At 48.9% G+C, this 12,517-nt stretch overlaps 1 protein-coding gene across 3 annotated transcripts in view; it reads left to right on the top strand.

Annotated features, from left to right (window-relative positions):
• Znf831 (zinc finger protein 831) overlaps window positions 1-12,517 on the top strand; it is a 107,184-nt gene that overhangs the window by 34,703 nt on the left and 59,964 nt on the right. For all 3 annotated transcript variants that reach the window (XM_028769554.1, XM_028769553.1, XM_028769552.1), the window contains exons 2-3: window positions 6,706-10,370; window positions 11,989-12,128. In XM_028769554.1, the coding sequence (XP_028625387.1) occupies window positions 6,741-10,370; window positions 11,989-12,128 (3,770 nt within the window). In that variant the 5' untranslated portion in view covers window positions 6,706-6,740. The remainder of the gene's footprint in view (window positions 1-6,705; window positions 10,371-11,988; window positions 12,129-12,517) is intronic.

Here is a 12,517-nt window from a genome sequence, read left to right as displayed (position 1 = left end):
AAAAAAAGCCAGAGGACTTGTTTTTGAATCCATAGGATCCACATATGAAATTGGCTGTGTCAGTACATGTTGGAGACTCTTGTAATGCTGATAGAAGAGGGTACATGGGTGATCCCTGTACAGGCGTAACCTATATAGTCCAGGCTTGACTCAAACTAGAAGCAACCCTCATACCTTAATCTTCTCAGTACTGAGGGTCATAAGGAGGAGTCACAATGCCCACCTCTCTTTATGTGTGTGTGAGCATGCATGTGTCTGTACATATACATGTGTGTGTATATGCATGCATGTGTGCGAGTGTGCATGTGTCTGTACATATACATGTGTGTATATGCATGCATGTGTGTGAATGTGCATGTGTCTGTACATATACATGTGTGTATATGCATGCATGTGTGTGAGTGTGCATGTGTCTGTACATATACATGTGTGTATATGCATGCATGTGTGTGAGCATGCATGTACATGTGCATGAGGGTCACTGGAGCTTCACAGCCACTCAGCCCAATGGAATAAGTAAGTTCCAAGGTCAGTGACTCTGCTTCCAAAACTAAAGTGGAGGGTGATTGAGAAAGACATCTGCCCTCTGCATGTACACCTGCAGACACATATGCATATGTACATGAACATCTACACAGACACACATGCATATGTACATGGACACACAATTAAACATATGTACATGTATACCTCCACAGTGCACTGTGTCCAGTAAGCTCCAGTGAGCTTCCTGTCTTCACCCCCCAGCCCCAGTGTTGGGATTACAGGTAGGCTTTGCCACGCCTCATTTTATATGGCTTCTGGAAATCCAAACTCATATTGTCATGCTGGAATAGCAAACGCTTTACCCGCTGAGCCACCTCCCCCCCCCCCCCCCCCGTATCCTGGGTTTTGACCATACTCTACTGCCTACCACCCCTGGACAGTGTCACAAAGAATGGATTCACAGTTGCAAGTGTCCTTTGGGGGTATGTCTATTTACCTCTTCCTCTTCTCTAACCTGTGACACTCACAGATCTTAACATCCCACATTTTGTTTGTTCTAGAGTGTCCTAGGCTGGAGCCATACAGGAAGCCACCTGTTGAGAGTGGCTTCTTCCACTTAGCAGCATGTATTGAAGGTTCGCTGTGTCTCTTTGTGGCTTGACAGCTCATGTCTTTTTGTTTCTGAATAATACTCAATTGTCTGGCTGTGCCAATGTTTGTTTATTTTTTTCACACACTAAAGTACATCTCAGTTGCTTCTCTGCTTTTACTGTGACATTAATAATTAATAAGATGACATTCATCATCTGTGTGCAAGTATTTGTGTAGAACGATGACTTCTTGCTTGTGAGAGTCATAGGAGAGGATGCACAGCAAACAAGGGTCACATTATGTTCACACCCTCATGTATCTCATTCCCTCTTAAAATGAGGAGTTTCCCAACAGTCCCCAGAAAGGGGGAATTATACAGGAATGAAAAGATCTCAAAGCCTAGAGTCAACAATGTGTGGACAAGCCAGTGATTGTGGCACAAGATGGACTCAAGTTAAGCAAGGCTATCATGGAAGCCACCACTTCCCCATCCAACACACTTAGCCACTCCATGGGTCCCTCCCATCATGCATCTCGCCTTGGACATGAATTTTGCAAACTCACCTCGGCTTTATATTTCCTCTCTGCCCTGGCCCCCTGAGGGTCTGGCTGTTCTTGTTATCAAAAGCTTTGAAAATCACCATTGCTATCTTTGTCCTATGTGTCTTCTCTTGGATCATCACTCCTCTGCAAAGTCTTTGTGTCTACATATATATCCATAAAGTCAAATGTCTGTACCAGAGAATGTGACCCTCAATGGGGGGGGGGGTAGCACACAATTGGCAGAACAGGGGTAGGAGCCCTGTTTTCTGTGTGACAACCCTTGAGGGATCATTTGACATTGGGTCTAAGTGACTGGGCAATCTAGTCCCTGCTCCCTCAATCCTCCCATCAATCCAAACAGGGACAGCACAACTAGCCCTTCCTTGATTAAAATCAGCTGTGCTCCGTAGAGTTTGCCCTGGACAAGAGTGTTGGTCTCCCAGTGGTAGGGTATCATTTGTGTGGTCCCAGTGGGGATCAGCTATGATTGCAGATCAGATTCAGACAGCCAAGCTGTAAGGGTGGCAGGTGGGTCTGCTGTTTCCAGGGCTGAGCCTCCTACCCATGACAGTCAGTTCCGGCTGTGATTTTTGTTCTCCCCAGTAATGGGCTTGTTTGTTGGAGCCACCTGTCACTGGGCTTCAGCTCCCCAGCTACCTGCTGAGACTCCTTCCTTATGTAGCATCTTACCCCTCTGCAGGGATACAGCTCTGTAGGAGGATATCAGGGCTGCTGGTTACTCCTCAGCAGAGGACTCTGTGGGCTGTCTTCCCCTCACTTCAGGACACTTGCTTTTTGCAGACTGCCTGGCACAGGGTCCCACTTACCTCTTCCTCAACTCCCCATGAGGCAGGCTGAGGTGGGAAGTACTCCTCCCTTCCTTCTGGCTCCCCTCCCTTCCACTTCCTCCCCGCCTGCCCACTGGGACTATCAGAGAAGTGCTAGTAGCTCAGATTTTGCTCATTACACTTCCTTCCTTAGGATTAGGGCTCAGAACTCAGATGTCTTGACTCCAATTCTTCTACAGGGATTTCAACAGAAGCCTCACCCATCAGCCACCAGACACCATTTCAGAACCAACTAGGGCAGCCTTGCCTGCTCGGCCCAGGAACACCAGACAGAGCCTGAGGTGGTACTCAGGTGCCAGGAGACAATGTCTCCTGGAGCAGTCTGATGCAGTCAGCCCCAGATTTGCTGGCACTCCCTGTGCCCATGGCCATACCTAAGGGGTGGCACAGCAATACAACAGTATACTCCACCACAGCCTCCCTAATTACCTCTCCCTGGGAGCCACACTAGAGGTACAACCCATGAATGGAGGGTGAGGAGTGAATGAATGTTGAAGGATGGAGGGAGAGGCAGGAGTAGGAAGAGTTACTGGATAATAGTTCAAAATATTATATTATTTTTGAGTACTATTATTGAAAACACAGATGAATCAAGCTCTTCTCCATGGTAGATGCAGATGTAAATTTTTTCACATAAATTATTTTGCCTATCAGTCCTGGTGGTATACATCTGTAAACCCAGTATCCAGAGTGCTGAGACTGGAGGATGGCAAATTCCAGGCCATCCTGGACTCCACAGCAAGACCTTGACTGAACAAGAACAAAGAAAAGGAAGAAAAGAAGTTGAGTTAGGTGTGGTGGTACACGCCTGCAATCCCAGCAATTATGAGACTGGGGCAGGGGGATTGCTATATATTGAAAGTCACACTGAGGACCTCGTCTTAAACAAAACAAAACAGAACAAAAGGAAACAAAACTTGATGAACCAAGAAGTTTATTGGGGTCACAGTAACATAGTACAAAGGGGGGTAGCCATGTCACCTGACAGCCCACTCCAGTACGGGTGATGAACCGGTAAAGCGGGAGCTCACACACAACTTTCAGGCATCTCCACTGAAGAGTCTCCTCTCCCAGCACCTGTCACTGTGTGTAGAACTTGAGGGTGGGCTCTGGTGACTTCCCAAGCCTTGAGTCTGAGGAACCTACTTTCTTCTCGTGGGAGAGAACATTCTAATTCAGAGGAAATAGTCACACACACACAGACACACACAGACACACACACACACACACACACGCACGACTACCAAACTCTGTTCTGTGGAGGCCTGGTAGAGTCACCCTTACGAGGACTCGCCAGTCTCTGTTCACTGTTCTTACTGTGCTATGCTGGCGAGTGGGAAACTATCCCATTGGCTTTTTCTTTCCAAACGTGTTTTGAGGTAGGGTCTTCCTCTGCAGCTTAGACAAACCTCAATCTTAAGATCCTCTCACCTCTCTTCTCCAATGCCCTTGCTTATTTAATTACATTTATTCATTTGTGTATGTATGGACGTGTGTGTATGGACATGCGTGTGTGGACACGTGCGTGTGTATGGAGGTCAGAGGACTATTTCTGGGAGTCACTTCCTTTCTTCCACTCGTCGACCCCAGGGATGAAATTCAGGTCGTCTGCCCTGGCAGCAAGGGCCCTTACCTGCTGAGCCACCTTTCAGGCCCCACTCATTTTCAAGTTGAGTCATTTGTCACTGAGTTCTAAAGAGTTCTGTGTATGTATGTGTGTGTACATGTTTGTGATCACATGTGTACATGTGTGGGGAGGTCAGAGGTCAACACTGAGCTTCTCCCTCAACCTCTGTCTGCTTAGTTCCTTTTATTACTTTGAAGTTTGTTTTATTTTTTTATTTATTATTACAATGTGAGTGCACGTACGGTGGTGAATGGTGTGAATACACCACAGGGTTCATGTAGAGGCCGGAAGACAGCCATATGGAGTCAGTTCTTTCCTCCCACCTTTATGTAGGTTTGGGGGTTCGAATCTAAGCTGTGGGGCTTGTGCAGCAAACACCTTTACCTTCTGAGTTGTGTTGCTGACCCCTCAGCTTTATTGTGACAGAGCCTCTCGCTGAAGCTGGACCTCACTGGTTTAGCTAGAGTGGCTGGGCATCAAGCTCCAGGGCTCTGTGTGTCTGTCCTATCCAGCACTGGGACTACAGTCATGCACCACTGTATCTGACTTTCACACAGGCTCTGGGGATCCAAACTCAGGTCCCCATGCCTGTACAACAGACTCCTAGGCCCCAGTCTCACGTCTTTCTACAGTCAGATCTTATACTTCCTCCCATTGTGTGGCTCTTCACTTTCTTGTTTGTGTTCTTCATACACAAACATTTTAATGAGTCAAAGTTTTCTACTTTTCCATTTGCTGGCTATGCCTTTGGCATGTATCTTGGATGCGCTGCCAGTTCCAAAGTCCAGACTTAACTCTGTCTTCTAAGAGTCTTGTAGCTTTTGATCTTTCATTTATGACTCTGATCTATTTTGAATTATTCTTTTGCATATTGCATGAACCAGAGGCTAGCTTTAATCCTTTGTGCATATATATATATATATATATATATATATATATACATGGCTTCAAGTTGTAAAACTTAATAGCTAAAGGGGGTTGGTGCAAAAGTCTTGTGTCATGAGTTCAATCCCTGGGACTCACACAAAAGCAGAAAGACAACTGATTCTACAAAGTTGTCCTCTGAGCTTTTTGCACCCACATACATCATGCACACATAGTAATAACAGTTTTTAAAAAGAATATATGTAATTGTAGTATCTTTTCTCTCAACATAACTTATTTAGTAGCCTACTTATAAAACTTCCTTTTCTTTTTCAATTTCTTAAAACAGGGCATTGCTATGTAGCCCAGGCTGGCCTGGAACTCATAATCTTCCTGCTCCAGCCCCCAAATGCTGGGATTACAGGCTTGCACCACTACATCTAGCACAACTTAATTTTAAGTGAGGCTATGACTTAGAACTGGCTCACAAATTTCCTGGAGAATCTAACATCAGTTTTCTCGAGCAAGTGCTTGCTCACAGTGGCCTTGTTATCCCAGTGCAGTGATGCTGGGGGAACAGACAACCTGCTGAAAACGGGAGATTTCAGTTTCCTTGAGGAACTGTCTGTGGGTGGTACAATGCTCACACAAGTTTAGATGAGGGGGGTGTCATCAGCCTACCTAACATGTCCCTCCAGCATCTGACTTTCCCTTCATGAGTTGAAGAACGAATGTAGCCTGGTAGTGGTCTGTCTGCTCTTCCTGGCCTACCAGCAACTGACTTAATCTCAACTTGTATGGGACCGGGATTTGAGTAGAGACCTAGGCTTCATCCTGAAGTTGGATGAGAACTCCTTGCAGTGTCATGATGCCAAATGCAAAGTTCCCATTTACATTTGAACTTGATAAGATTGTAATGTTTTCGCATAGACACAACCCTTTGGGTGCAGGGACAAGCTAATACAATACTATGAGAATTCGTCATGCAATATTTGGGCCATGGTTTCATGAGTTCAAAGTGTAATGTGTAAATGTTCTGAAATTCAAGTTTGTCTCACAGCCTTGAGTCTTAGTTTCCTAGTCTAGGAAGCCCCACCCCACCCTTACCCCACTAAGGTCAGTTCTTACTGTAGTCCTCCTGGTCAAAGGCTCAGAACATCAGAGTGAGAAGGGCCCTTACTCAGGACTTCTTGTAGATGTAAAAAAAAAAACAAAACAACAACAACAAAAAAAACCCTGCATCATAGGCAAGAGAGGGATTTGAACTTCCTGGAATAGTCAGTGTGGGTGTTAATCAACCCAACATGGTGCTCACCTGTGTGCATGTAGGTGCGTGTGACTGTGTAGGAGTGTGTGTGTGTGTGAGTGTGACTGTGTAGGTGTGTCTGACTGTGTAGGAGTGTGTATGTGTGTGTGTGACTGTGTAGGTGTGTGTGTTACTGAGTATTCAACTGAGAGCCCTGGTGCATGCTCGTCACGTGTTCCATGACTGAGCTTCGTCCCTAGCTCTTTTCGTATGTTTTATTTTGAGACAGGGTCTCACTCTGTCATTGAAACAGGGCTAGAATTTGTAATCCTCCCGCCTCTGTCTTTTGAGTAACTAGGCTTACAGTTTGGCAACACCACACCTTTCTTAACTTGGGGACAAGAGTGTTAGAGGATTGTTGTTGGGGTTCACAGAAGGTACTATAATACTTTCTAATGGGGAGAAGAGACCCCGTGGTAAAGTGTGGTTCTCACTCACAGGTTGACATAATCTTGGACCACGCAGACAATGAGGAATGGAGTCTTCGGAACCTTCTCATCCTACCCCATCAGCCACGGACCAGACAGTCTCTGTACCTGGCATTCCAGGGGGCCCAGGCGGGCAGGCCTCACCTCGCCTGACCCTGGGTCCTGTCATTCTGCCACCAGAGCAGGGTCTGGCCCCAACGGTGTTCTTGAAGGCCTTGCCTGTCCCGTTATACCACACAGTACCTCCCGGGGGCCTCCAGCCAAGGGCACCCCTGGTGACAGGCAGCCTGGAGGGGGCCAGCGTCCCCTTCATCCTCAGCCCCTTGCTGCAGCCTGAAGGGCCCAGTGCCACCCAAGTGGGCAAGCCACCCACCCCGGCCCTGACTGTAAACATCGTAGGAACACTGCCTGTACTCTCCCCAGGTCCAGGCATGGGGTCTGCACTGGTCAGCACAGGCAGGGTGAAGAATACTGGAAAGTACTTGTGCCCGCACTGTGGCCGGGACTGTTTGAAACCCAGTGTGCTGGAGAAACACATCCGGTCCCACACAGGAGAGAGGCCCTTCCCGTGTCCCACCTGTGGCATTGCCTTTAAGACCCAGAGCAACCTGTATAAACACAGGCGGACTCAAACACATCTCAACAACTCCCGCTTGTCCTTAGAGTCTGAGGGGAGTGGGAGCAGTCTTTTGGAGGAAGGAGACAGGCCCGGAGAGACTGCCTCAGTGGATAGCCGTGGAGATGAAGGAGCTCTAGAGAGAGCCCTTTCTCCAGGTGTCCACTCAACCCTTGCTGCGCAGAATAGGGAAAGGAAGGTGGAATCGGCTCTCTCTCTCGGGGCCACCCTTTCCCACAGGGAGGCTTCTGTGGATCAGACCCAGACGATGTCACCTGAGTTCTCACTAGCCAGCCCGCAGCCTAGGCGGAAGCTGCCAGACCCAAAGCCATGCTTCCTGCAGCGACAGCAGGAGACATGTTCAGAGAAGCCCTGGGACCCCAAGGCCTTGGGAGGCCAACTGAAGAAGTGCGAGAGCACAGACTCTGGCTACCTGTCGCGCTCAGACAGCGTGGAGCAGCCCCCTGTTGCCTCTAGCCCCTTGCATAGTCTATCGGAGCACAGTGCTGAGTCTGAGGGAGAAGGAGGCCCTGGCTGTTCCTCTTCAGGCAACAGGGCCGAACAGGGAACAGCAGGGCCCAGCCTGGAGATAGAGAAGAAGAAACTGGAGGAACGCATTGCTCAGCTCATCTCCCGCAACCAGGCGGTAGTAGATGACCCGCAGCTGGACCATGTGCGGCCCCGCAAGACTGTGCTGTCCAAGCAGGGCAGCATCGACCTGCCCATGCCATATACCTACAAGGATTCCTTCCACTTCGACATCCGGGCGCTGGAGCCCAGCCGCAGGAGGGTTGCCCTCAGCCCTGCCCGCTCCACCTTCACACCCCTGGAAAAGGCCAGACCTCTTTTTTTCCACTCAGTCCCCACGCAGCTCTCCACCACAGTGGAGTGTGTCCCTGTCACCAGAAGCAACTCGCTGCCTTTTGTCGAGAGTTCTAAGTTGTGGCCAGAGCCACGGGACCCACAGGATGCTGTTCCAGGGACGCAGAAGGCCCTGAGCCCCAGGCTCACCCCAGCCCGGCTGGGATGCCGCCCAGGATTGACCTTGGCAAGCATCCCCAGTGGTCACCCTCGGGCCCTGGTGAGACAGGCTGCTGTGGAAGACCTGCCATATACCCTCACTGGGGACCCCTCAGCTGTTGCTGAGGACGTAGATGGAAAGAAAGCTGCGACAAAGGAGGGTGTGGTGTACAAGGGCAGAGGCAGTAAAAAGTGTAGCCAGAGGAAGCAAAGGATGTTCTCCCAGGAAAAATGGCAAGTATATGGAAATGAGACTTTCAAGAGAATATACCAGAAAATGAAGACCAACCACCAGGGAGGTCAGAAACACAGAGAGGTGAAGCCAGGCCAGGGGACAGAACTGGACCCTCCTCCTCCTCAGGAACAGGTAGGAAGGAGTAAGGATGCAGGCTTGTCTCAAGACAATAGGATCCCTATTCTTGGAGACACTACAGCAGGAGCTAAACTGGGATCTTGGGGAAGTGGACCATCCTTGGAAGACTCACTGGAGGCTGAGTCTCCTAAGCAGCTGAAGGTGGTGGCCAGAGTCAAGTCGTCTCCTACCCTTGGCTGCACAGATGGCCTCTGTTTGAGTGGCAAGAGCCCTTTGCTCTCTCCCAGTGGCAAATTGGACCTGGGATGCCAGATGCCTCCAGTGCCTGGGCTTTGCCAAGGAAGAGACTTAGAAGCTCCTGTGACAGCTTCACCAGACTCAAGTGATGAGGTTATAAAAGAAACCAACCCTGGGGCCCAAACTGTCCTCAGACGGTCCAGTGGTGGGTCTGTGCCCCTACAGCTTGCAGAAGACAAGTTACCTTCAGAGAGGAAGAGACTGAAGGTGGAGGGGCTGGACCATCAGGAGCAGCCAGGGCCTCTGGAAGCTGAGACCTCAGGAGGCTCTGAGCAAGCTGACTCCCAGCCATCCCAGAAACAGGACAGTGACTCTGAGGAGTTGCTGGCTTGCTCAAATAAAAGTGTCCTGCATGTGACCACAGCCTCGGAGCCCTCAGATGTCTCCTCAGCCACTTCTGCTGTTGCCCTGAGATGGCCAGGGCTAGGAGACAAGGATTCCCCATTGCCTTCTCTACCCAGGACTCCTGGGCTTCACTCTTTGCTGCCAGCTCAGTCCCAGGATCCTGGTATTCCTACTGCTAGGTCAGGTGGCTCCTTTGCTCCCAAGTACCTCCTTAGGTTACCTCAGGGAGAGAACCCCTCACCGATAGTTGCTCAAGGGCCTGGAAAAGGCCCAGACTCTCTTTGTACAAGTACACAGCCTATAGAACAGGCCCTTCTTGTTGGATCAGAACTGGGAATGCTCCGGCTGCCTGGAGCACACTCAGGCCCAGGTGAGGCAGGTGACAGCCCAGAGGACTCTAGCTGGTCCAGGGATAGAAAAGAAGAAGCACAGATGGGAAGAGAGAAAGGAGACAGGCCTAATGACAGCATCCCAGATGCTGGATGCTCTCCTGACCCCAGTACCAGCACCATCCTGGAGATAGCCTCCATTCTGTCTACTCACACCTGTGGCATTCATGTGCCCCAGGATGTAGTGAGTAAGACCCACGCCATCCACTGCCTCTGCAAAGATAGCCCACCAGCAAGAGCTAGAACATATGGGAATCTCTTAAACCCTTGGACATCATCCCAGTCGCTGGGGACGCCTCCTAAGAATGCTCTAGAAGATCCTCCTTCAAAAACCAAGGAAGGGCTGCCTGCCTGCTTTTCCTCTCAAGCACACTGTTTCCTTACAACTTTCACAAAACCCCAGGGTATTTCCTTGAACCAGCAGAAACTGGCCTTGTCACATGTCTTAGGAACCCCCAGGACCTGTGAGGACCCAAGCTCCTTCCCCTCGCTTAAGGCTGAGCCCCAGCTCACATGGTGTTGCTTGAGTCGAAGCCTGCCCCTGCCTGCAGAGCAGCAGAGGGCAGCTCCTGGACACTTGGCTTTGTCCTTGCCTAATAGAAACCTCCAGGTTGACAATAACAAAACATTGGCCAAGAGCAGTGGTGGAAGGACCCAGACGAGCCGAGGAGGAGAAGGGTCTACGCAGGCACCTGAGGTAACACAAGCTCAGCATGGGGACTGGGCAGACATGAGCATGAGATAGGAAGAAAGAGTCAGGGAGAGAAGGAGAGAGAGAGCTCATAAATCTATCCTTATGGATATCACCACCATTAGGAGGTCCTCTGCTCCCAAGAGAGGCTAGCGCTGCCATATATGAGCTAGGGAAAATAAAGGCCCTAGATATGAACAAAACTAAACAAGTTCATAAAAATAACATAGTAAAAACCTATTGTACTAGAGTTTGGGTCATAGCTGAGTTGGTAAAGTACTTGCCACACAACCATTAGGACATGAGAATCCATAATTAAAAAGCCAAGTATGATGACAGGTCATTCTAATACCAGTACTGGGAAGATAGTCTCTGGGGGCTTAGATTAGCCTAACAAGTGAGAGACCCTGGCTCAAAATATAAGCTGGATGGCTCCTGAAAAATGACACTCAAGATTGCTCTATATGTGTATACACATACACACCCACCCACACACACCCACACACACCCACACACACACGAACGGTGGGTTAAGGGGGGAGAGAGAGAGAGAGAGGGAGAGAGAGAGAGAGAGAGAGAGAGAGAGAGGGAGGAAAAAATATTTTACTAGCATAGCAAGGTAAGGTATTTGTCATTAGACATAAAACTTCATTTTATTCCTGAAACAAAAATAAAATCAGCAGCAGCAACAACAAAAACAAAACAACATATATTTAATTTTATTTTGAATTGTGTCTGTGGGGTATGTGATTCACAGAACAGGACATCAACTCCTCTGGAGCTGGAGTTAAAGGCAGCTTTGAGCCACTTGATGTTGGTGCTGGGACTACTTAGGTCCCTTGCAAGAGCAGCAAATGCTCTGAACTACTGAGTCACCTCTCCAGAAGCTAGAAACTCATGTTAACAGATAAATTCCAGACAGAAAAATCAACGCAGAGCAAAAGAGGGAACAAACACATAGGCTCTTCAATGGAGAAACTCACCATCTCAGAGGCACCAGAAAAACTGTTCCACTCTAATCACCAGAGCTATTCAGACGTAACTCTGCGGGGCTCGGGAGCAAAGTTAACAAGGAAAATGTGACTGAAACTAAAGGGGGAATCTTACCTGGAAATTAAGCCTTGAGTTTATGACCCCATCTTGAAAGCGTTGAAGTCTTAGTCCTGTTAGGAGATGGCTTGGGTCAGGGAGCTAAAAGGAACATTGAGGCCTCAGTTTTAATTGGACTTATGAAACAAAGACAAGGGTGGGACCTGAGATGTGAAAGCAATCTTGCTTCTCCCCAGGGGCTGAGGGTGGGGACTCAAGGTTGGGTTTAAATCTTCTCCTTCCAAGTTGTAGGGATTCCTGAGGGTGGGGGACTTCGGATGATGCTCTCCACTCATATCAAAGTCCAGCATTTCCACTAGAAGTCTAGCTAGGCATGGTTCTGGAAGGTTCCATGTAGCACACAACCAATTGCCTGGTAAGAATACTGAACAGGCTCAGGCCATATGGTAACACAACATTTGAGTGACTTAATTTCTACAGATAGCCATCCTGTCTGTCGAGAAAGAACCCATCACAGTGGTCCCCACCATGAGGGCTTTGAGTGACATAATGCCAATATGCCTGGTATTTTCAGCTTCCCTATCCAACAGTCCCAGGGCTGAGGGCTCAGGACCAAGTATCCAGGCCACAGTGGAAGAAAGAACTGTGGTGGAGGAGGGTGAAGACATCTCGTGAGAACACCAAGAAGAAGAAACTGATGCTTCATTCCAAGAGGTAAGATATGTAGCCCCTTCCCCTTCCCCTTCCCCTTCCCCTTCCCCTTCCCCTTACCCTGCCCCTTCCCCTTCCCCTTCCCCTTCCCCTTCCCCTTCCCCTTAGCCTGGTATCAGGAATTGCAAATGGGTACTTGGTTAAACCCCCAGGAACTGAATGTGGCATTAAATGGCAGCTCAGCTCCAGAAGGAGGCTCCTATTCTATTGGTCTGTAGTTCTGTGGCTCCTTTTCTGCCTCTGTTACACATTGCTCATCCAGCATGATTCCACTGCCTATGTAATTGTTTACTGGTATATTTCTAAGGCAGGACACAGTAAATATTTGAGATAACCAAGTCGAAAATCCATCCATCCATCCATCCATCCATCCATCCATCCATCCATCCATC

This window comes from Grammomys surdaster, unplaced genomic scaffold (genome assembly GCF_004785775.1).
Source record: "Grammomys surdaster isolate TR1022 unplaced genomic scaffold, NIH_TR_1.0 193, whole genome shotgun sequence".
Lineage (NCBI taxonomy): Eukaryota > Metazoa > Chordata > Mammalia > Rodentia > Muridae > Grammomys > Grammomys surdaster.
Note: the sequence above shows the minus strand (reverse complement) of the source record. Positions and strands in the feature narration are given on the sequence as shown.